The 25995-nt window shown below is 39.3% G+C and overlaps 1 protein-coding gene across 9 annotated transcripts in view; it reads left to right on the forward strand.

The window, feature by feature from the left end:
- BDP1 (B double prime 1, subunit of RNA polymerase III transcription initiation factor IIIB) overlaps window positions 1–25995 on the forward strand; it is a 122880-nt gene that overhangs the window by 58552 nt on the left and 38333 nt on the right. For 7 of the 9 annotated variants that reach the window (XR_004429858.1, XR_004429857.1, XR_004429859.1 and 4 more), the window contains 9 exons: window positions 938–2633; window positions 4046–4233; window positions 4969–5191; window positions 7016–7194; window positions 8455–8665; window positions 9701–9831; window positions 17674–17875; window positions 18140–18333; window positions 19337–19721. Coding sequence is in view for 6 of the 9 variants with exons in the window: in XM_033179822.1 (XP_033035713.1) it covers window positions 938–2633; window positions 4046–4233; window positions 4969–5191; window positions 7016–7194; window positions 8455–8665; window positions 9701–9831; window positions 17674–17875; window positions 18140–18333; window positions 19337–19721 (3409 nt within the window). In the remaining 3 variants the exon portion in view is untranslated. The remainder of the gene's footprint in view (window positions 1–937; window positions 2634–4045; window positions 4234–4968; window positions 5192–7015; window positions 7195–8454; window positions 8666–9700; window positions 9832–17673; window positions 17876–18139; window positions 18334–19336; window positions 19722–25995) is intronic. The other 2 variants (XM_033179826.1, XM_033179824.1) reach the window with 2 other exon arrangements.

Raw genomic sequence — 25995 nt, forward strand, 5'->3', positions numbered from 1 at the left:
CGAGCCATCTGCTTCAGCTTCCCAAAGTGCTGGGAGTACAGGCATGAGGCATCATGCCCAGCTCGTCTTTTTTTAAGCTGTTGTATGTATAGTTACATACCTGTTCAGTCTGACATGGCTGAATAAATCTAATCTAGTGTTTCATTTGATCTAGCTTTTGCCCAATATTAATAACTTTTCCTTACCAGTCATATAAAAGCTCTTTCATTTATTTATATGTTTATTGATTTTACCATCTATTATAATAAATAGAAAGCAAAACAAAAAGTGCTGCTGCTTTTCTGGAGAGCAAGGTGCTTGTTTTGGATAGTGATTGTCTGCCCAATAGCATTCAGCAAAACTGTGTATTTAGTCTTTCCTTTTATTCTTTACTTATGTTATGAAATAACAAGCTTTTAGAGAAACATGTGTATGGGAAATCTCATATAAAATTGATTTTAAAAGGTGAGGAGGGCAGACCTCATTTGTAGTCCTAAGATTTAATCTTAGTCAAGTCATACTTGTATCCAGGTATTTGAGGTGGTCAGGTCTATTTTGGCAAAGCGTTTGTCTGTGTAAAAGATAGAAGGGATGAAGAGGTAGAAATAGCAGACATACATTAATCTGGCTCCAATGCGGGGAACTGGAGAGTCTTCCCAGTCGGTATTTGCAAATGGTAGCCTGAATGACAATTGGAAAGAGATTATTAGGATCAAATAGCTTCTATACTGATTGACTTTACTAGGTATATATATTTAAACTTTTTGCTTTGATTTCAAAAGGTGGGATTTTTTTCTTTTAATTTTTAAATTTTACCCAGAGATTCCTAGGGCTTCCTTAATATTTTTGAATTTGAGAGTTTCTGGTGTTTCTGTAGTGATTTCTCAAACATCATCTCTTTAGCAGGCAGTCTGGTTTAAAACTTGATTGTGTGCCCCTCCTTTTTTTTTTTTTATAGCATTCAAGAGAATAATAAAGCAAATAAACTTAATCAAGTCCCAATTCTGAGGACTCGATTTCAGAAACCAAAGCCAAATATCGGAAGAGGAACCGGAAGGAGAGAAATTTCCTCAAAAGAAGAGGTACTAGAGAAGATTCTTGTCTCTGGGGAAATGACAGCAGCATTGAGAGAAACTGTAAGACCAGACACCTCACCAAAGGAGATGGTACCAGCAGAGATTAGTACTACTAAAGAAATGCAGTCAGATTTAAAAGAAACTGGAAGAAGAGCCATTTCTCCCAGGGAGAAGATTCTAGATGTGATTGATGTCACCAGGGAAATGGAGACGGGTTTGAAAGCAAAGGGAAGAGAGATTTGTTTAAGGGAGAGGACACCAGAGGTGATTGATGCCACTAAGGAAATAGACAAAGATTTGGGAGAAATTGGAAGAAGAGAAATACCCCCACATGAAAATGACCCAGAGGAGGTCAAGCCTGTAGGTGAAATGGAGACAAATTTAAAAGTAACTGGAAATGAGAGTTCCCCAAGGGAGAAGACACCAGAGGTGATTGATGCCACTCAGGAAATAGACAAAGATTTGGAAGACGCTGGAAGAAGAAAAATATCCCCACAGGAAAATGGCCCAGAGGAGGTCAAGCCTGTAGATGAAATGGAGACAGATTTGAAAGCAACTGGAAGAGAGAGTTCCCCAAGAGAGAAGACACCAGAGGTGATTGATGCTACTGAGGAAATAGAGATAGATTTGGAAGAAACTGAAAGAGAAATATCCCCACAGGAAAATGGCCCAGAGAATGTCAAGCCTCTAGGTGAAATGGAGACGGATTTGAAAGCAGCTGGAAGAGAGAGTTCCCCAAGGGAGAAGACACCAGAGGTGATTGATGCCACTGAGGAAATAGAGATAGATTTGGAAGAAACTGAAAGAGAAATATCTCCAAAGGAAAATGGCCCAGAGGAGGTCAAGCCTGTAGGTGAAATGGAGACAGATTTGAAAGCAACTGGAAGGGAGATTTCCCCAAGGGAGAAGACACCAGAGATGATTGATGCCACTGAGAAAATAGGCAAAGATTTGGAAGAAACCGGAAGAAGAGAAATATCCCCAGAGGAAAATGGCCCAGAGGAGGTCAAACCTGTAGATGAAATGGAGACAGATTTGAAAGCAACTGGAAGAGAGAGTTTCCCAAGGGAGAAGACACCAGAGGTGATTGATGCTGCTGAGAAAATAGAGATAGATGTGGAAGAAACTAAAAGAGAAATAGCCCCACAGGAAAATGGCCCAGAGGAGGTCAGGCCTGTAGGTAAAATGGAGACAGATTTGAAAGAAATTAGAGAAGAAATTTCCCAAAGGGAAAAGGTGCTAGCTGAGATCAGTGCTATAAGGGAAAAGGAGATTGATTTGAAAGAAACTGGGAAAAGAGACATTTCCATGATGGAGAAAGTATCAGGAAAGATGGCTGTCATTGAAGAAATGGAGACAGATATGAAAGAAACTGGAAGAGAAAATTTTAGACAAAGAGGATCTGAAGAGATCTGTGTTACTGAGGAAAAGGTGGCAGAATTGAAAAAAACTGGAAAAACAGACATTTCTCCACGGGAAAATGAACTAGAGGAGACCAGTACCTCAAGACAAACTGAGACACATTTAATGCAGAGCGGTAGCAATGACTGCAGTGCTATGCCTTCACTGGATATTAAAGTATGTATTTTTCTGTCCTTTAAAAGTTTTTTTGAATGCTTTTTTTCAGAGGAAAGTTACCAAAATAATTCCATGATTATTTTGTCCTTAAGTCCAACAACACTTAAAAATCTCTAAAAGTCGGCCAGGCGCGGTGGCTCAAGCCTGTAATCCCAGCACTTTGGGAGGCCGAGGCGGGTGGATCACGAGGTCAGGAGATCGAGACCCCCCTGGCTAACACGGTGAAACCCCGTCTCTACTAAAAATACAAAAAACTAGCCGGGCGCGGTGGCGGGCGCCTGTAGTCCCAGCTACTCGGAGGCTGAGGCGGGAGAATGGCGGGAACCCGGGAGGCGGAGCTTGCAGTGAGCCGAGATTGCGCCACTGCACTCCAGCCTGGGCGACAGAGGGAGACTCCGTCTCAAAAAAAAAAAAAAAAAAAAAAAAAATCTCTAAAAGTCTAAAGTCTTTTGTAGCCCTAAGTTTCTGTGTTTCAGTGCCTTGAGGAAACTGTATGTTCTTTTTTAAAAAGATAACTTAGGCTGGGCACACCTCTAAACCCAACACTTTGGGAGGCCAAAATGGGAGGATTACTTGAGCCCGGGAGTTTGAGACCAGCCTGGGCAACATAGGGAGACCTTGTCTCTAAAAAAATAATAATAAATAAAATAAAATAAAATAAAATATAAAATAAATAATAAAATAAGGTGCAAGCCTGTAGTCCCAGCTACTTGGGAGGCTGAGGTGAGAGGATTGCTTGAGCCCTGGAGGTTGAGGCTGCAGTGAGCTGTGATTGTGCCATTGTACTCCACCCTGGGTGACAGAGTGAGACCCTGTCTCAAAAAGAAAAAAAAAAAACCAACTATTTTTAACTGTGAAAAAGTCACTATTATTATTGTTTTTTTCCTCTAAGTCAGATGGGCAAGGATCAAACTTTTCTTTTGGCTTAGGTTTGAGGTCCCAAAAATGTTACTGTTCTTAATGTCATTTGAAGTAACTCTTTTAGGTAAAAGAAGAATAGGAAATTAGACTGACTTTGTACTAACCCTAGCGTGAACACACATTATTTATTTTGGCCACATCTGCATCTGCTTTTATTTCTTGCCCCACCTGACTTCACTTCTAAAAGTTCTTTTTGTTTTTGCAAGTTACTTTGAAGTTCATGATCTTCTAACATTTTCAAGGACTTTTTTTTTTTTTTCCTAACTTTTATAAATAGGTAATGACATTTGTGGTTTGGAAAAGTAATAATGTGCAACATTAAAAGGGTTTCCTGAATTCCTAGTTTTACCATTTGGAAATTAAATTTTATTTAAAAATTAAAAACTTCTAAATTGTTAAAGGAAAGTGTTCAGAATTTAGTAGACTTTTGTTTTAAGTATATGTTTAAATAATCTTTTATTTGTGCTGATTTACTATGACTGTTTCTCTAGAACATTAGCAGTGAAGTACTGTCGATGATGCACACACCTGTAGACGAAAAAAGAGATTCTGAAAAAGAAGTATCAAGTCACTTCAGTCATTTCAAGATTTCTTCACAGACTCATGAATCTGATAAAACAGAAGTCCTGGGGATTCGATCTCCAGATGTTCCAGAGCCGTTTTCAGATATTAATTTAAGGTACCAGTGTGTTTTTAAAGAAAAAGATATTAAGTTATAGTTGCAGATTATGTTAAACTAAGTGAGGTTTTAAGGTATAACATATACAGGATAGTGTTAGAGATTTTAAGATAGTTTTGGGAAGACTGGGAGAGAGGATTGAGGTCACTCTGACAAGTCAGTTGTGAAAGTTACTGACATACAAAATTGTACGTAACAGTCTTAAATCAATACAGGTTTGATAGACTTATGTTTTGTTTGTGCAGAGATGATATAATTCCTAGGCTCATACCTGGATTGTACCATTCATGGTTTTCAGGATCTGCCAGATAGTTCGATTTGTTTTCCTGTTAAGAATTGGAATTAGGCCAAGTATGGTGGCTCACACCTCTAATCGTAGCAATTCAAAAGGGTGAATCCTTTGAGCCCAGGAGTTTGAGACCAGCCTGGGCAACAGGCTGTAGCAACCCCATGTCTACAAAAAATACAAAAACTAGCTGGGTATAGTGGCACATGCCTGTAGTCCCAGCTACTTGGGAGACTCAGATGTGAGGATCACCTGAGCCCGCAGAGGTCAAGGCTGCAGTGAGGTATGATTGTGTCATTGCACTCCAGCCTGGGCAGAACAAGACCCTGTCTCCAAAAAAGAAAAAAAAAAAATTACATGTTTACTGCCAGTCTCTAAGGTTGTACTGAGACTCTGTTTCCCCTGCCCCTTCAGTTCATTCTAAAGCTTGATAATCCTTGTTCCAAAAGTAGATCTCTTCCTCAAGAACAGAAGTCACTTGAAGTTAAACCAGCACCTTTTGTGAGGAGTAGATTCAAAAGACCAAAACCAAACTTAGCAAGAGCAGCTTTGAAGAGAGAGACTACAGAATCAGAAAAAAATATATATGAGAAGAAATCAGAAACCAAGAAAATGGAGACTATTGTGATGCAAGAAAATAATGAACAAGCTGATACTCTCCCTTCTCAACATGTGAGTAATATTTAAGATGGAAGTTCTGTGTGTGGGTTTTTTGTTTGTTTTAAATTATTAGAGCTAATAAAAGCACCTGGCATTAAAATTTTACAAATATTTCTGTAATTTTTGCTGCATGTAATGTTGCTCCCATGCTTAATGTGCCTCATTGTTCCACACAATTTGTGTAAGAATCTCAGATACCTGATAATGGGCAAGCATGTTGTGGGAAAGCGTTTAGGAGGTCTGGGCTCTGGTTCCTGTTCTGGGTTTGTGACCATTGACGAAATAATTTTCTTCATAGAAAAAATGACAATAATAGGTTTTTTATTTTTATTTTTTTTTGAGATGAAGTCTCACTCTGTTCCCAAGCTGGAGTGTAGTGGTGCAATCTTGGCTCACTGCAACCTCCACCTCCCGGGTTCAAGTGATTCTCCTGCCTCAGCCTCCTGAATGCTGGGACTATAGGCATGCACTGCCATGCCCGGCTAATTTTTTTTTTTTTTGTATTTTTAGTAGAGACGGGGTTCACAGCTGATCTCGAACTCCTGACCTCGTGATTCACCTGCTTTGGCCTCCCAAAGTACTGGGATTACACTGAGCCATGGCCCCTGGCAAGAATAATAGTTTTTTATTTCAGTCTGTTGTGAAGGTGAAATGAAGAGTTAAAAGGTTGATTTGAGTTAAAGGTGATATTTTGTTTACTTTATTAACTTGGTCCATAACAGATTAAAATTGTGTGATATACCATCAAAAACGTTGAAATGAAATGAATAATTATAAACTGAATGTTTTCCACATATAAAGTCCTTTTTAGAATTAAAACTCTTATTTGACATCTTAAAACAGCTCAGTACTTTACTGTACATCAACATTTGTACCTTTTCTCCTATGCTTATATTCATAAAAGGTAAGTTACATTTGTATTACACTTTCTGATTGTAGAAATTTCAATTTGGAAAAATATATGTATTCTAAAAAGTGAAAGTCTTATAATGTCACATCCCTTTCCCCCAAGTTAATCATACAGCAATTTTGAATATATCCACTTACACTTTTTGGTCTTACAGTTTTTTTTGGTTTTTTTTGTTTTTTTGAGACGGAGTCTCGATCTGTTGCCCAGGCTGGAGTGCAGTGGCCAGATCTCAGCTCACTGCAAGCTCCGCCTCCCGGGTTCACTCCATTCTCCTGCCTCAGCCTCCCGAGTAGCTGGGACTACAGTCGCCTGCCACCTCGCCCGGCTAATTTTTTTGTATTTTTAGTAGAGACGGGGTTTCACCGTGTTAGCCAGGATGGTCTCGATCTCCTGACCTCGTGATCCACCCATCTCGGTCTCCTAAAGTGCTGGGATTACAGGTCTTACAGTTTTAAAATAATAAAATGGGAAGGTATTTTTATTGTTTTCCAAAATGACATTAATTTTTGCCTTCTGATTTTTCCACCTACAATATTGTGAGCTTCTTTTTAGATTAGTACAAAGAGATATATCTTCTTTTAAATGATCAGGTAGTATTGCATTGTAAAGAAATTAAAATTTATTTATTCAGTCCCCTAATGATAGATCTGTCTTATTTCTGATTTTTTGTTTGTCTTTCCCCATGAGGGAGGTGGTGCTTAAATTATTACAATAAATATTTTTGTGTGTATATTTGTACTTGTTGAGTATTTATAAGATACATTTCTAGAAGTGGAATTGCTGGGAATTTAGAATTTTGGTGTAGACTAACTTATTATTCTTTACAAAGATGGTATCAGTTTATACTTGTACTAATAGAATAAGAAAGTTCTTATTTCCTTATACTTTTAGCAACCCTGAATGAAATTTTGTTTTCTACCTTTTAGGATGAAGCTTCCCTAATGATATCAAGAGAAAAAGACACATCAGGTCACAGGAATGAGGAGGCTGTGATATTGCCATGTACACAGACTGAAAAGAACCTTTCATCTTCAAATTCTTGTGAACCTAAAGAGGAGTCTCAGTCAGCACAAGCCCAGGAAAATGACTTAGTTGTTTCTGTGGGGTAAACAGTGATTTTCTTTGAAAATATAAAATAAGAGAGATACTTGTTTTAAATATTTCTCATTTTTATTGAGATATGTTAATTCATTTAAAAAGTGAACATAAAGAATATTGTTTTAATTTTATTGATATAGCAGACTGCCTAAAATATAATATCAGATTGAATTCAACACCATCTAATGGTTGCCTGCTTATCTGCATTGTCAGCTGTGTAAGAGCCTATACCAAGCAATGCATTTAAAAACTATAGGCTGAGCATCCCTAATAAAAAATTCTGAAATGCTCCATAATCTAAAACTTTTTGAGAGCTGATATGATGCTCAAAAGAAATGCTCAGTGGAGCATTTTGGATTTTCAAAGTAGGGATGCTCAAATGATAAGTATAATGCAAATATTTCCAAATCTAAAAAAGTCTGAAATCTGAAACATTTCTGGTCCTGAGCATTTTGGATGAGGGCTGCTCAGCCTGTATGTATATGAGCTATATATATTCATTACCTTTTAAAAATTGGTGAAATACTCATAACATAAAATTTACCTTTTTAACTATTTTTTAATGTGCAGTGGGTTTAAGTGTATTCACATTATTGTCCCGTTGCCACCACCATTCATCTCTAGACTTTATTTTTCATCTTTGTAAAATGAAACTCTCTACCCATTAAATATTAACTTATTCTCCTCTTCTTCCAGCTCCTGGCAACCACCATTCTGTCTGTATATTTAGCTACTCTAGGCATATTATATAAGTTTATTACCTTTTGAGAATTGAAATAACTATTTTCTTTTGTAAAGTAAGATGTTTATAATCAGAAAGCAATTTCCCTTTGATGGTACAGAGTATTTTTTTTTTTTTTTTTTTTTTTTTTTTGAGATGGAGTCTCGCTCTGTTGCCCGGGCTGGAGTACAGTGGCCGGATCTCAGCTCACTGCAAGCTCCGCCTCCCGGGTTCACGCCATTCTCCTGCCTCAGCCTCCCGAGTAGCTGGGACTACAGGCGCCCGCCACCTCGCCCGGCTAGTTTTTTGTATTTTTTAGTAGAGACGGGGTTTCACCGTGTTAGCCAGGATGGTCTCGATCTCCTGACCTTGTGATCCGCCCGTCTCGGCCTCCCAAAGTGCTGGGATTACAGGCTTGAGCCACCGCGCCCGGCCCAGAGTATTTTTTAGAGCGTTTATTAGAGGAGATCCAAATTTTACATTTTTACGTTGGTTTTCAACTTTTACAGTCAAGTGCCCTGACTTTCTCCCTGTGCTCTTGTTTAGAACTAATAATATAAACACTTTCCAGCAAGAAATGAAGGAAAGTGTTATCCAAACTGCTCGACCAGTAAGGGGCCGACTTCAGAGACCGAGACCAAATGTAAGAAAGACAGGACAGAGGCAAATAGTAGACAAAGGTGATGCCAAAGGCATAATTAAGGAAGAAAGAACAATATTACGAAAAGATGAAACCGAGAAGAAAATCTCAACTGCGGTGAGTTATTGTTATGTAATTAAATTGAGCCTTTTAATGCATTTAAAATAAGTTACAGCTCAGACATGGCTTAGAAATACAGGCATCTGACACTTATTCTACTCAATGAATACAGTTTCCAGTTTTGTTTCAGATTTGCTCTTCTGGATTTTTTTTTTTAAGTGAAAAAGATGTATTTCTTTTCAAATTAATGAAGCTATTCATCGTAAAAGACAAAATAATATAATAAATACCACAGATCTTACTCTGAGATAACCACTGAAAACCTTTGACATATCTTACTGGATCTATTTCCATGCACACATACATGCACATTTATGCAGATTTAAGCAATAAAGTCATTACATATTATAACTTTCTGTTACTTAATACTATGTTAAGTGGCTTTCTGGATCAATAAATATGTTAGTAACATCATTTTTGCTGTATAACGTGCTGTTTTGAATGACAGTTTAATCTCTTATTAATGGGACTTTTGGTATTAGGAAAAAAGTCTAAGTAGTATAATGCCTAAAAATGTTCATTTTAGGTAGTTCTTATTTTTCTGTTTAGCAGTGCAAAGTCTGGGTTTAAAATAATCTTTATTTGAACCAAAAAGCTCTTTTTAAAAAAAAAATTAAAGTTTTGTTTATTTTTAATTTCATAGCAGGTGACTATTATAGGTTTCAAAGTATTATGTAAACATATTATTGCAATAATCTTTGAAACTTTTCTCTGAACTAGGCATCCTCGTTTTGGCAACAGAATATGAACATTACATATCCAGTTTGCATCTAATTTTAAAGAATTAGCCACCAATGGTGGTATGTGCCTGTAATCCCAGTTACTCAGGAGGCTGAGGAAGGAGGATCACTTGAGCTTAGGAGTTTAAGACCAACCTGGGCAGTATGATGAGACTATTTTGAAATAAATAAATAAAAATTTAAAAAAGAAAAGGGATTTTAGAAAACCAAATATCTTTCTTAATGATGGAAATATTTTAAGAGATATATTCTGCTATAAAAATAACATACTAATAGGATTTTGTCTTTTCAGTCAAATCCTCAAATTGAAACTGAAATTGAAGTTCCATCTTCCACAGTTTCAGAACACAGAATGTGTGAAAATCAAAGTCAGGTGGTTCTTGTAGAAAACCTTCATATTAACAAAACAGATGAAACAATCAGGTAAGTTTGCTTTTAATGAGAAAAACGTAAGACTTTTCAAAGATAAAGGTTATATTTTTGCATAGTTGACTTTGTATATTAATAACTTCACATCCTGAAAATGTTAAAAGGATAAAGTAATAAATACTTTTGATACTAGAGAGTCTTTTAAATCTGCTTCTCGAATACTGTATGAATTGCATGGCTGATATTCTCTTAAGTATGTGATATTCTCTTAAGTATATGTAATTTCTCTGAAAAGTTTGACAAGCATCCTACTTTTTGGTACTGAAACTAAACTTTTAATAGTAGACAAAGATTCTTAAGTTCTTTGTATCTTTTTTAGAAATTCAGGCCAGGCGCAGTGGTTCACGCCTGTAATCCCAGCACTTTGGGAAACCAAGACGAGAGAATCGCTTGAGTCCAGGAGTTCAAGACCAGCCTGGGCAACATAGTGAGACCTCGTCTCTATAAAAATAACAAATACGAAACAAAAGATGTTTATAACCTACTGACTACAATTCATTAATAGGTAGTGCTATAAAGTACTTACTGTATACTATATTTAGAGGTAACTGTATCAAAGCCAAATGGTAAGAATGATATCTTTTATATGAGATGAGCTAGTAGGATGAAGAAGTTTTAACATTACCACTTTTATTTATTACTTGCTATCTGCCTTATTATTATTGATATTAAAGCAAGATGTGTTCTTTAGTAAAAACGCCTTTCCTTTCTGTGTATAGTTCTTGGTCCATCTAATTTACCGTCTTTGTGACTAGAACATGTTTTAGTGAAGTATTTATTAATTTTCCTCCAGGATGTTTTCAGCACTTAAGAATATACTTTAAATATTTCAGCTTCCTTTAATTAGGTAGAGTGACTTTGGCATTTCTGGGAAATGCAGAGGAGATGTTATTGTATCCTTTTTTTACCCTCTCTAGTTGGGTGAAGCTAGAATTTGGGCATGTTAGGTCATCTGTTGAAACAGGTGCTATTGATTTATATTTTCTTTTATTATATTTACTTTTTGAGACAAGGTATCTCACTGTGTCGCCCAGGATGGAGTGCAGTCACAGCTCACTGCAGCCTCAACTTCCTGGGCTTAAGTGATCCTCCCACTTCAGCCACGAGTAGCTGGGACCACAGGTGCACACCATCATGCCTGGCTATTATTTTTGTATCTTTTTGTAGAGATGGGGTTTCAGCAGGTTGCCCAGGCTGGTCCTGAACTCCTGAGCTCAAGTAATCCGCCTGTCTCGGCCTCCCAAAATCTTGGGATTACACGGTGAGCCCCCATGCCCGACCTCTGTTAATTTTAGATGCTTGAAGCAGTTTGCTTTCATTTAGACAAGTTTCTAATGTGAAGTTTTCATTTTAGTATGGATTACTTTTTTTTGGAGACAGAGTCTCAGAGGGCAGTGACTGGATAGTGGCTCATTGCAACCTTGGCCTCCTAGATTCAAGCAATTCTTGTGCTTCAGCCTCCCGAGTAGTTGGGATGACAGGCACCTACCGCCACACCCTACTAATTTTTGTATTTTTAGTAGAGACAGGGATTCACCATGTTGGCCAGCCTGGTCTGGAACTCCTGACCTCAGGTGATCCATCCACCTCAGCCTCCCAAAGTGCTGGGATTACAGGCATGAGCCACTGTGCCCAGTCTGGATTACTTTTCTTTCCAATATTACAGCCCCCACCCCGTCCCCCCGCTTTTTGTCTTAAAAAGCCTTACATTTTTTTTTTTTGGATGTATAATAGTTACATGTATTTTTGGACTACATGTAATATTTTGATACATTATACACAGTATATAATTATCAATCAGAGTAACTGGGATATCCATCACCGCACACATTTATCTTTATATTGGCAACATAATTTTCTAGCTATTTTGAAATAATACAATAAGTGATTGTTAACTATACTTTTCCTACTGTACTATTGAATACCAGAACTTACTCCTTCTATCTAACTGTGTTTTTGTACACACTAATCAGCTTCTCATTACTCTCTTCCCTCTTGCCTTCCTAGTCTCTGGTGAGCACCATTCTAATCCCTACCTCCATGAGATCCACTTTTTAAGCTGCTACATATGAGTGAGAACATGCAATATTTGTCTTTCTGTGCCTGGCTTATTTCACCTAACATAATGACCTCTAGTTCCATCTATGTTGCTGTGAATGACAGGATTTCATTCTTTTTTATGGTTAAATAACATTCCATTGTATATATATACACCACATTTTCTCACTTTTTTTATTCATTTGTTGCTGGACACTTAGGTTGATATTATGTGTTGGCTATTTTGAATACCACTGCAGTAAATGTGAGAGTTCAGATATCTCTTTGATACACTGATTTCCTTTCTTTTGGACATGTACCTGGCAGTAGGATGGCTCAATCAAATGGTAGTTCTATTTTTAGTTTTTTGAGGAACTTTCATACTTTTTTCCATAATGGCATTCCTACTTTATATTCCCATGAACAGCATATGAGTTTTCCCCTTTCTCCACATCCTGACCAGTATTTGTAATTTTTTGTGTTTTTAATAGTAGCCATTTTAACTGCAGTGAGATGATATCTCAGTGCTGTTTTGATTTGTGTTTCCTTGATGATTAATGATGTTGAACATTTTGTCAGATACCTGTTGGCCATTTGTATGTCTTTCAGAACTGTCTGTTTAGATCTTTTGCCTATTCTTTAATCAGATTATTTGTTTTTTGCTATTGAGTTGTTTTTGTTCCTTATATATTCTGGTTATTAACTTTTGTGAGATGGATAGTTGGGAATTTTTTTCTCCCATTCTGTAGGTTGTCTCTTCACTTTGTTGATTGTTTCCTGTGCTGTGCATTGTAAAGTCTTTCCATATTGCTTTTAAGATTAAGGCCAATTTTTATTTCACATTAATTTTAGGTTCCCTTACTTAGCCATTTTTTCAGTTTTTAAAACTGGATATTTTATTGAAATGTTTTTTACTAAAATTCATTACAGTTATATTACAAATGCTATATTGGATTAGGTTTATGATTGATCTCAGAGCAATTTAACTCTGATAATGTCTAGGAAACATTGCAAATGAATTTGTTTACATCATTCACTTCTCCTAATTACTAACTATGGGATTATTTTCTATGTATAATCCCTTTTTGATCTTAAAGAATTATAGAATTTTGGCCAGGTGCAGCAGCTTACGCCTGTAATCCTAACACTTTGGGAGGCTGAGGTGGGCAGATCACAGGGTCAGGAGATCGAGACCATCCTGGCTAACATGGTGAAACCCCATTTCTACTAAAAATACAAAAAATTAGCTAGGAGTGACGGCGTGTGCCTGTGGTCCGAGCTACTCTGGAGGCTGAGGCAGGAGAATAGCATGAACCCGGGAGGAGGAGCTTGCAGTGAGCGGAGATCGCGCCCCTGCACTCCAGCCTGGGCGACAGAGCGAGACTCCATCTCAAAAAAAAAAAAAAAAAATTAGAATTTTACCACTGACAATAACCTTACATACTCATTTATTCCACAAACGTTTTAGTGTCTGCTGTGTGCCAGGTGTTGTTCTAAGTGCTGATGATGTACGAATGAACAAAGAAAAAAAGGCTATCACTGTGGAGTTCATATTCTAATTGAGAAGCAGATTATAAACAAGAGAAATAAGTTGAATAAATAAGTGATAAATAAGTAGAGAAAAATAAAGTTTTGAGTAGGGGGTATTGTGATTGGGGATTCAATTTTTAATCAGCAGTGACCAGAGAAAGCATCATTGAAAGGGTGCATTGAAGGCCGGGTGCGGTGACTTACGTCTGTAATCCCAGCACTTTGGGAGGCTGAGGCAGGTGGATCACCTGAGGTCGGGAGTTTGAGACCAGCCTGACCAACATAGAGAAACCCCATCTCTACTAAAAATACAAAATTAGCCAGGCGTGGTGGTGTATGCCTGTCTGTAATCCCAGCTACTTGGGAGGCTGAGGCAGGAGAATCGCTTGAACCCAGGAGGCGGAGGTTGCAGTGAGCCGAGATCGTGTCATTGCACTCCAGCCTGGGTGACAAGAGCAAAAGTCACTCTAAAAATAAAAAGGATGCATTGAAAAGAAGTGAAGGGCCAGCTGTGGTGGCTCATGCCTGTAATCCCAGCATTTAGGGAGGCCGAGATGGGCAGATCAGTTGAGCTCAGGAGTTTGAGACCAGCCCGGCCAACATGGCAAAACCCTTTCTCTACAAAATAAATACCAAAATTAGCCAGGTGGGGGTGCTGTGCACCTTTAAGAACAAAAGAAAGAAGTAAAGGAGTATGTTGAGTCTAGGGGATGTCCTGGGGAAGAGGAAACAATTCAAAGCACTAAGGCAAGAGGAGAGTGTGCTGGCATGCTTGGGGAACAGCAAAGAGGCCAACGTAGGACAGAGTGCAAAAGAGGAAGAATAGTAGATGTATGGGAGGTAAAGGCTGAGGATAGAGATGGATAGATTATATAGGGCAATTGCAAGGATTTTGATTTTTACCCCAAGTGAGCCTTTAAAACACTAGTGACCTTGAGGGCAGCCTTCCCTAATGCTTTCATTTCTAACTGACTAAATAGATCTAGAGCGTTTAAGTGACTTACACAAAGTAATGTTGGCAGTTTAGCTTTTTTTTTTTTTTTTTTTTTTTTTTGAGACAGAGTCTTGCTCTGTCGCCCAGGCTGGAGTGCAGTGGCACAGTCACGGCTCACTGTAGCCTCAATCTCCCAGACTCAAGTGATTCTCTTGCCTCAGCTCCCAAGTAGCTGGGACTGCAAGTGTGTACCACCACACCTGGCTATTTTTTTATTTCTTGTGGAGACGGTTTCACCATGTCACCCAGGCTGGTCTCGAACTCCTGGGCTCAAGTGATTGTCCTGCTTTGACCTCCCAAAATGCTGGGATTACAGGCATGAGTTGCTGTGCCTGGCCAAGCAGTTTAGTTTTCAGGATTTATAACTTTCAGACTAGCAAATTCTGCAGTTACATAGGCAGTGTTTCTTGAAACAAACTTTTTGTGTTTCAGATTATTTTATGCTTAGCCTTTGTATTTCTTGATGAGAGAGATCTGACTTTAAAACTTCCTGTATGGGGCCAGGCATGGTGGCTCACGTCTGTAATCCCAGCACTTTGGGAGGCCAAGGTGGGTGAATCACGAGGTCAGGAGATCGAGACCATCCTGGCTAACACAGTGAAACCCTGTCTGTACTAAAAACACAAAAAATTAGCCGGGTGTGGTGGCAGGCGCTTGTAGTCCCAGCTACTCAGGAGGCTGAGGTAGGAGAATGGCATGAACCTGGGAGGCGGGGCTTGCAGTGAGCTGAGATTGCGCCACTGCACTCCAGCCTGGGCGACAGAGCGAGACTCCATCTATTAAAAAAAAAAAAAAAAAATCCTGTATGGAAACCTGTCATGCCCATTGTCCCCCCCTTTTTTTAACCTTTTCTAGTTCGTGAAGTATATTTCAGCTGTTAGCCGTACAGTAATTGAAAGTAACTATCTCTGTATAGTTTTTGTTTGTTTTTTTGAGATGAAGTCTTGTTCTGTTGCCCAGGCTGGAGTGCATTGCGTGATCTCGGCTCACTACAGCCTCCGTCTTCTGGGTTCAAGCGATTCTCCTGCCTCAGCCTCTTGAATAGCTGGGATTGTAGGTGCCTGCAACCATGCCTGGCTAATTTTTGTATTTTTAGTAGAGAAGGGGTCTCACCATGTGGCCAGGCTGGTCTTGAACTCCTGACCTCAAATAATCTACCTGCCTCAGTTTACCAAAGGGCTGGTATTATAGGCATGAACCAGTGCGCCTGGCCTCTCTCTGTATAGTTTTACAGTTAGTTTATTCTTAGGTTCAGCATCTTGTGGGTTGTTTTTTTGTTTTGTTTTGTGTATTTGAGACAGAGTTATGCTCTTGTCGCCAGGCTGGAGTTCACTGGCATGATCTCGGCTCGCTGCAACCTCCATCTCCCAGGTTCAAGCAATACTTGTGCCTCAGCCTCCTGAGTAGCTGGGATTACAGGTGCCTACCACCACACCCAGCTAATTTTTGTATTTTCCATAGAGATCGTGTTTTACCATGTTGGCCAGGCTGGTCTTGAACTCCTGACCTCAAGTGACCCACCTGCGTTGGCCTCCCAAAGTGCTGGGATTACAGGTTTGAGCCACCACACCCAGCCAATTTGGCATTTTGTTGTCCTTTTGACTTCAGTAGCACATTGGTCTTATTTATATTTTATTCTTAAATACCTCTGCAGAATCACATTTGATTGTAAATAGCTTATACTTAAATATGATTTGTTTTCCCATGTAATTAGTCTACATTAGCCAGCATTGTAACCTTGTTAGAATTTCCTGTGAACTTCCGTGTTGTTTACTGCCAGAAGAATGTAGGAGGGTTAGTACATTTGGAAATGTGGTAACTACTCCTAGGTAATTTTTATTTAGGAATATTGCTTAAGATTAGTTTTTAGGCCAGACGTGGTGGCTCATGCCTGTAATCCCAGCACTTTGGGAGGCTGAGGCAGGTGGATCACCTGAGGTTGGGAGTTTGAGACCAGTCTGGCCAACATGGTGAAACCCATCTCTACTAAAAATAGAAAAATTGACCAGTCATAGTGGCGCATGCCTGTAATCCCAGCTACTCGGGAGGCTGAGGTAGGAGAATCACTTGAACCTGGAGGCGGAGGTTGCGGTGAGCTGAGATCACATCATTGCACTTCAGCCTGGGTGACAAGAGCGAAACTCTATCTCAAAAAAAAAAAAAAAGATTAGTTTTTAATGCAGACCTTTCAGAGAACTCATGATAGGTACTTATATATCCAGTTATTCTTTATAAATATCCAGATTTATATTAGTTTTTTTTTTGTTTTTTTTTTGAGACAGAGTTTCGCTCTTGTTGCCCAGGCTGGAGTGCAATGGTGCAACTTCAGCTCACTGCAACCGCCACCTCACTGCAACCTCCACCTCCCAGGTTCAAGTGATTCTCCTGCCTCAATCTCCTGAGTAGCTGGGACTTCAGGCATGCACCACAATGCCCAGCTAATTTTGTTTTTTTGGTAGAGATGGGGTTTCTTCATGCTGGCCAGTCTGGTCTTAAACTCCCGACCTCAGGTGATCCGCCCACCTTGGCCTCCCAAAGTGCTGGGATTATAGGCGTGAGCCACTGCACCTGGCCTATATTAGTTTTTAAGCTTCCTAATTCAGATCCTTGCCAGTGGCTAAAATATTTTCCAGGAAACCATTAGATAGCTATTCAGGTTACTTTGGGAGCTGTGGCTACTCTCTTGAATGCTAAAACATTGTCTTTTTCTGATTTGGCAGATACAAATGGATTACATTGAGAGGCTTATGGCATTGGTTGTCAGTAAACCCTTTTTAGTGAGATTTCAGGCATATGGTAGGAGAATAGACTCTACTCTTCAAGCCTACTTTAGAACTAGAAGGATCAAATTGGTTATAACTGTCATATATTTGTTCATGCTTTGGGGGTCCAATTGAAAGCATTTGTTTAAAGTGCCATTATGAAATCCTTCTTCAGCTACTTGCATTTTTTTTTCTGATCTTGTGATTTCTCTGAAAATTAAAATAGCATGAAATCACATAATAGAATGAATAAATGAAAGTTTAAAAAGATTAATATTATTGTAAAACTTCTTCAGGCTATATAGAAAATGGAACCTACAAAAGCTTTGTAAGTTTTTCCTTTCATATCAGCAATGTGTGGTTTCATTTTACATGCTTGATTTTGTTGCCAATTTATTTATAATCCTTTGAACATAGAATTGATTTGTATCCAAAATTGTTTGATGTAACAGCTGTTATATCAACAAGAAATTCTGATTTTTGTTCTTCAACATGATTCATACTTCATTCTAGACATGAAAATAAACTGTATGTTCCTAGTTCAGCACAGATGACAAGAAGGAAATTCCAAAAGGCTAAGCCAAATTTGGGAAGAGCACCCAGTAAGAAAGAGGAACCAATTTTAGAAAAAGGCACAACAGATCAGAGCAAGGAAGGCAAGCCAGAAGATCATTTGCTGCAGAAAGGAGCTTCCAACACCCAGCTCCTTCTAAAAGTAAGTTTGGGCAAAAAAAAAAAAAAAAAAAATTCTCAGTGAGGTCTATTTTGTCAAGATCATGAAGAGCATGAGTAAAATATAGTTTTGACTTCCATACTGTAGCCATTTTCATGAAAAGTGACTTTCTAGTGTTATAAAAGATGACCAACCAATTGCTTGTATATATGTGTAAACTTGGAGATTTAGGCCAAACTAACAAACTAAATTAACATAGAGATTGTTTCTGTAGTAATAGCTATTTAATTTCTTCTTAAATCAAAGGAAAAAGCCGAGCTTTTGACATCTATGGAGGTTTCAGCGAGAAAAGATTGTGTAGGTTCCAACGAGTCTGCTTTGGCAAAAATAGATGCTGAATTATTAGAAGCTGGACCATCAAGAAGGGTTGGAGAGGAAACTGTAGGAGATAATTCACTATCTTCAGTTGTTGAAGAGCAATATCTCAATAAACTAACAAGGTAATATTTTATTTAACAAAAGGTTTCACAATAGGAAATAAAGATCACTTAACTTTTACCTTAACTTACTGGTAGAACGAAATTTTTGGGTGTTGAGTCTGTTAGACATGGGTAGAAACGTGACCAAAGAGTAGTAATTAAGCTAAGTAATTAAGGTGCTCATTCAAATGGAGTCACAAACAAAATGAAGAATACCTTACTTCTATAGTTTTCAAAGAAAATGGAAAGAAACTTAAGTTCTAGAAACCAGCACTGCTCTAGTGGATTTCTGCTGCCTTCTTTTTCTTTTAACCTGTTTACCCAGTAGGATAAACTAATACCACCTTTTGATCTCATATTCTGTATTTATTGGTACTGTGTGTGGGGGGTTTTTTTTTTTCATGTTTTTTTTTTTTTTTTTGAGACAATTTCATTCTTCTCGCGCAGGCTGGAGTACAATTGCGTGATCTTGGCTCACTGCAACCTCCACCTCCCAGGTACAAGTAATTCTCCTGCCTCAGCCTCCTGAGTAGCTGGGATTGCAGGTGGGCACCACCACGCCCAGCTAATTTTTGTATTTTTAGTAGAGATCAGGTTTCACCATGTTGGCCAGGCTGGTCTTGAACTCCTGACCTCAAGTGATCTACCTGCCTCGTCCTTCCAAAGTGCTGGGATTATAGGGGTGAGCTAATGCTCCCAGCCAGTTCTGTGTCTTTTATCCGTTTTTCTTCTAATAATTATCAGTTTTGTGTTTATTTTATCTTCACTTTCTTATTACAGGAAAGAATCGCCCAGAATTAAAAACTTACTATGAAAAATTTGTAGGTAGATAACTAAGAATTAACTCTGAATGAGAAACTAGTAGTTAATTCCTTTTTTATTTTCACAGCATAAGATTTTCAAGGAATGGGTGGTGGGCATTTTCATTTTAATGACTGGAACCAGAATTTCACTCTAAAAGTTTGGTTTTCATTGAAATTATCCTTGCATGCATATGAACTTGTTGTTTTGATTAAACGTCTAGCTGTCCACAACCGTTAAAAGAATCAAATTACTCTAAAATTGCTCTGGATGGGAAAACAACTATCTCTTCTGCATCTGAGTATGAGAGAAATCGTAGTGAAAGGAGAAGTCACAGAAAGATCAAACCAAATGTCACCAGAGGTCGTGGATCAAAACGAGTTCGGGGTAAGACCTCTAAGAAGGAACCTAGAGCTTCCAAGGCCATGCTGGTGACTCTTCGGGCTTCCCAGGAAGAAGAAGATGATGCTGATGATTTTGAGTCTGACTATGAAGAAGAAAGCTGTCATCTTGCTCCTGAAGAAGTAAACAAAGCTCCAGTATTTGTACCTGTTGGTCTCAGATCTCCTGAACCTGTTTCTGCTCAGATAGAGGAAACGATGGAAGAGGTTTGGTTTTGTTTTTTTTTAATCCTTGGTACTTTATCTTACTTGGTTTTTACCTCTTGTTTCTTTTAGGGGACATTATTTCTTCTCTTAGTGATTATTAGGATTTGAAGAGTTCTTTCTCTAAATAACCTCTACCAAATATAATTTGGGGCTTTGTATAACCTTTTGTGATTGCTCAGCTCCCATGGCCCAGGCCCAGCAAGGGAGTCAGTGTAACAACAATGAAAGAAATCTGCTTAGACGTGTACATAGAAGCTGCTTAGTCTACTTTCTGATTAATCTTTCTAACATTTTGGCAGGTGTTTTCCGGTTGATAGAGAAGCTAGAGGGGACTTACTTGTTTTCTTTTTTAAAAAAATTGGGCCAGGCGTGGTGGCTCACACCTGTAATCCCAGCACTTTGGGAGGCCGAGTTGGGTGGATCACCTGAAGTCTGGAGTTTGAGACCAGCCTGACCAACAAGGTGAAACCCTGTCTCTACTAAAATACAAAAATTAGCTAGGCGTGGTGACAGGTGCCTGTAGTCCCAGCTACTGGGGAAGCTGAGACAGGAGAATTACATGAACCCTGGGAGGCGAAGGTTGCAGTGAGCCAAGATTGCGCCACTGCACTCCAGCCTGGGCCACAGAGTGAGACTCCATCTCAAATAAAATAAAATAAAATAAAAATTTAAAAAGTGCTAAAATACATGTCACCTAAAATTTATTATCTCTCTCTCTCTGTTTTTTTTTTTTTTTTTTTTTTTTTTTTTTTTTTTTTGAGGCGGAGTCTCGCTCTGTCTCCCGGACTGGAGTGCAGTGGCCGGATCTCAGCTCACTGCAAGCTCCGCCTCCCGGGTTTACGCCATTCTCCTGCCTCAGCCTCCCGAGTAGCTGGGACAAGAGGCGCCCGCCACCTCGCCCAGCTAGTTTTTGTATTTTTAGTAGAGACGGGGTTTCACCGTGTTAGCCAGGATGGTCTCGATCTCCTGACCTCGTGATCCACCCGTCTCGGCCTCCCAAAGTGCTGGGATTACAGGCTTGAGCCACCGCGCCCGGCCTTTTTTTTTTTTTTGAGACAGGATCTCACTCTCTCACCCAAGCTGGAGTGCAGTGGTGGGATCTCGGCTCACTGCAACCTCTACCTCCCAGGTTTAAGTGATTCTCCTGCCTCAGCCTCCTGTAGCTGAGACTTAACAGGTGTGCACCACCACGCCTGACTAATGTTTGTATTTTTGGTAGGGTCAGGGTTTTATCATGTTGACCAGGGTGGTCTTGAACTCTTGAACTCAAGCAGTCCACCAGCCTTGGCCTCCCAAAGTGCTGGGGTTACAGGCGTGACCAGCCATCTTACTCATTTTTAAGCGTATGGTTCAGTGGCATTAAGAACTTTCACATGTACATGTTGTCATGCTACCATCACTACCATCCATCCACTGAACTCTTTTTTAAAATTAATTAATTTAGAGATGGGGTTTTGCTACATTGCCCAGTCTGATCTCAAACTCCTGAGCTCGGCCTCCCAAAGTGCTGGGATCACAGGCATGAGCTCCTGCGTTCTTTTTTAAGATGATTAAGACATCCTGCAATGAGTGGTTGTCCCCTAGCCTGGCAAAAAATCAAGATACAAGATACAAACACTCAATACCTGTCCCTCGAGCCCTATCCCTGTCCTGTCTGGCCTGGTCACTCCCAGGTCTGCCTTGCACCCCTGGCAAACTCTTTTTATTTTGTTAAAACTGAAATTCTATACCCATTAAACAATAACTCTCCATTCCTCCCCCTAACCTTTTGGCAACCACTTTTTTACATCTTGGCTCTGTAATTTGACTCCTCGTATAAATGGAATCATACAGTACTTTTTTGTGTGACCATTTTATTTCATTTAGCATAGTGTTTTCATAGTTCATATATGTTGTAGCTTATGTCAGAGTGTTCATTTTCAAGGTTGAATAATATTCCATTGTGTGCATGTATCACATTTTGTTTATTCTTTTATTATCAATGGACACTTGGGTTGCTTCCACCTTTTGGCTGTTAGAAATAATGCTGGTATGAACATAGTTGTATAAATACCTCTTTGAATCTCTGCTTTTACTTTTTGGGGGATATACCCAGAAGTGGAATTGCTGGATTGTATGTTAATTCTTCTTTTTTTTTTTTTTTGAGATGGAGTCTCTGTCGCCTAGACTGGAGTAGAGTACAGTGGCGCGATCTTGGCTCGCTGTAACCTCCATCTCCCAGGTTCAAGCAATTCTCCTGCCTCAGCCTCCCAAGTAGCTGGGATTACAGGCGCCTGCCACCACATCCAGCTAATTTTTTTGTATTTTTAGTACAGGTGGGGTTTCACCGTGTTGGCCAGGCTGGTCTCAAACTCCTGACCTCAAATGATCCACCTGCCTGGGCCTCCCAAAGTGCCGGGATTACAGGTGTGAGCCACTGCACCTGGCCTGGATCGTATGTTAATTCTATACTTAACTTTTCAAGCAACCTTTGTACTGTTTTTCATAGGGTTATATCTTTTTACCTCCCTATCAACAGCGTACCGGTAGTAGCTATGTTGTAACTTTTGATAGTAACTATCTTAAGGGTTGTGAACTAGAGGAACATATTGAACGTATTTAGCTTCCTTACACTTTTGCCTCTTAGTCTGCCATTCCAACTTGGTAACTTCAGAGTTTTCTGTTCTGCCTCAATTTTCAGTCACTTCTTTGGCTTACTGAGGAGCTTACCTGAGTCAGTTTTGGGTAAGCATTCATGATAGTTTCTGAGTCATTTGAAATGAATCAGAGTTAACTAAGATAGTGGCAACAATAAAAGAAGCAATAAGAAACATTAAACAATTCAAGTAATGTTTAAGATAATTAAAGTAAACTTTAAATGTTAATGTAATTCCATTAAGAATTAACAGATTATCTGAATTTGTAAAGTCATATATGAAGGGAAGTCAAAACCTACTTTTATTCCGTGTTAATAATAAACTGGTAAATGTTTTAGAGTAAATGAACTAATAAAATGGTTGAAGCTAATTTAAATGATGCAAAATGAGGTTGTTTCTTACAATTCAAAGTAAAGATAGTGAATGTAAGCATTATGTGAAACAAGAAAATGCAGAAGGAAGGGTAATTTTGTGGAAAGACATCTGGTTAATGCTGCATGAGAGTTCATTTAGCTATCTATTTTGCATTTTTCTTTCTTTAAGTGAAGCCAAATTGCTAGTGAAACTATGATCAGTAATTAACTTCTAAAAATTGGATTCCAGACTGTATCCCTGAATTAATACAGGCTATCTTTTTAAATAGCAGTAGTCATAATAATTGAACGAGGCTTTCCTTAAATTCTATTCCTTGTGGCCAGCCACTAAACAAGGAAATATATATGTTAGAAAAAATGCATATGTTAGAAAAATTTTCTTTAAAAAGCTGGGCTTTGAGGCTGGGCACGGTGGCTTACGCCTGTAATCCTAGCACTTTGGGAGGTTGAGGCGGGTGGATCACGAGGCCAGGAGTTCGAGACCAGCCTGGCCAACATGGTGAAACCCCATCTCTACTAAAAATACAAAAATTAGCCGGGCATGGTGGTGGGCGCCCGTAATCCCAGCTACTCAGGAGGCTGAGGCAGGAGAATCGCCTGAAACCAGAAGGCAGAGGTTGTGGTGAGCCAAGATAGGACCACTGCACTCCAACCTGGGCGAAAGAGTGAAACTCTGTCTTTAAAAAAAAAAAAAAAAAAAAGCATTGAAAGGCCAGGCGTTGGTGGCTCACATCTGTAATCCCAGTGATTTGGGAGGCTGAGATGGGAGGATCAGTTGAGGCCAGAAGTTCAAGACCAGCCTATACAATATAGCAAGACCCTATATCTGCATTCAGTCAATAAATTAGCGAGGTGTGTTGGTGCATATTTATAATCCCAGCTACTCAGAAGGCTGAGTGGGGAGGATTGCTGGAGCCCAGGAGTTGGAGGTTACAGTGAGCTACAATCATGCCACTGCATTGTAGCCTGGACAACAGGAGGAAACAAAAGCATTGAAACACAATGGAACGTTTTTTCCAGCCCTAAAGGGATATAAAGTGTTGATATGTGTCACAACATGGATGAATTTTGGGAACCTTCTGCCAAGGGAAAGAAACTAGTTACAAAGTATCACATACTATGTGATTCCATTCATATGAAATGTCCAAAATAAGAAAATCCACAGAGACAGAAAGTAGATTAGTAGTCGCTTAGGGATTGGGAGATGGGGAAGAGAGATAGGTTAAGGGAGAGATAACTAATGGGTATAAGGTTTATTTTTGAAGTGATGAAAATGTTCCACATTTGAATGTGATGATAATTGCACATATCTATGAATATCCCAAAATACGTTGAATTATTCACCTTAAGTGGGTGAATTGTTTGTTACGTGAATTACAAGTCTTTTTTAAAATAACGAAACTGTATGATGCTTAAAAAACCAACTTTTACTTTATAGAATATTCCCTTTTCCCATCCAGTTCCAACTCTTTAAGAAGAATTTTTTCTTCTCAAATCACCTGAACTTTAACATTTTTTGTTGTATTTATTTATTTTTCTTTTCTTTTCTTTATTTTTATTTTTTTTGAGACAGGATCTCATTCCATTGCCCAGGCTGAAATGCGGTGGCATGATTTCAGCTTGCTACAACCTCCACCTCCCAGGCTCAAGCAATCGTCCCACCTCGCCACATGAGTAGCTGGGACTACAGGTGCATACCACCACACCTGGCTAATTTTTTTTTTTTGTATTTTCAGTAGAGACGGGGTTTCACCATGTTGCCTAGGCTGGTCTCAAACTCCTGAGCTCAAGCAATCTGCCCGCCTCAGCCTCCCAAATGCTGGGATTACAGGCGTGAGCTACCGTGCCCGGCCTATTGTTTTTAAATTCATTTTTTTAGAAACAAGATCTTGCGGTATTGTCCAGGCTGGCCTCAAACTCCTGGGCTCAAGCGCCCCTCCCACCTCAACCTCTGAATAGCTAGAACTACAGGCATGTACCCCTGTGCTCACTTGATTTTTTAGTTCATTCCAGTCCTATCAGATATTGTCAAAGATTTTTCTCTAAATTTTGTATCTGAGGAAGCAGATGTGGTACATACAAATGTAATTATAACAGATAAGTCGGGGCACAGGGGCTCATGCCCACAGTCCCAGCACTTTGGGAAGCCAAGGTGGGCAGATCACTTGAGTGCAGGAGTTTGAGACCAGCCTAGGCAACACGGTGAAACCTCATCTTTACAAAAAATACAAAAATTAGCTAGGTATACTGGCACATGCCTATAGTCCCAGCTACTTGGGGGGCTGAGGCAGGAGGATTGCTTGAGCCTGAGAGGTTGAGGCTGTAGTGAGCCCTGATAGTGCCGCTGCATCCCAGCTTGGGCGACAGAGTGAGACCTAGTCTCAAAAAAAAAATAACATATGTCATGAAGACAGATTCTCAGACTTGACTCTTTATTCACAGTTTCTACTCAGCCATACAATATTTTATACTCTTTTTTTCTGTTAATAAGAGAATAGGCCCGGGCGTAGTGGCTGTCATCGCACCACCGCAGCTGGGGTGACATGAGTGAGACCCTGCCTCAGAATAACAAAAGAAAAACAAAAAAGATAATAAGAACCAGACTGTATTGTATATATTCTAGTAGGTAAATACTTTTTTAGTGCTCAGATTACAGGGCTCTTTAAGTAATAGGACTCAGAAATGGAGAGTAAATGTGACTGAACTTCTTATTTTACATGGCTGTTGCCCTGGGTATCAAGAATCATGCAGGCTTTGGGGTTTTGGAAGAAGGGAGTTGAGGTGGGGGCAGTGGTATGATAAATATTTTATTTATATATTTATTTATTTTTGAGAACTAAGTGTTACTCTGTTGCCCAGGCTGGGGTGCAGCAGCACAATCTCGGCTCACTGCAGCCTCCACCTCCCGGGTTCAAGTGATTATCCTGCCTCAGCCTCCCCAGTAGCTAGGACTACAGGCAGGCACCACCATGCCTGGCTAATTTTTGTATTTTTATTGGAGATGGGGCTTCACTGTGTTGGCCAGGCTCGTCTTGAACTCCTGACCTCAGGTGATCCACCCGGCTTGGCCTCCCAAAGTGCTGGGATTACAGGCATGAGCCACTGCGCCCGGTTGGATAAATATTTTTAAAGGCTTTCAACTCATTATAGATAGCATTTATGTCAGTATATAATTAGTTGATTACATGTCTCCTTTTCTGTTGGATTGTGAGTTCACTGAGGGTAGGGACCAAACTTGTCTCATTTGACTTTATATCCCTGTAC

Source organism: Trachypithecus francoisi, unplaced genomic scaffold (assembly GCF_009764315.1).
Source record: "Trachypithecus francoisi isolate TF-2019V2 unplaced genomic scaffold, Tfra_2.0 Lachesis_group2, whole genome shotgun sequence".
In the NCBI taxonomy this organism is placed as follows: Eukaryota; Metazoa; Chordata; class Mammalia; order Primates; family Cercopithecidae; genus Trachypithecus; species Trachypithecus francoisi.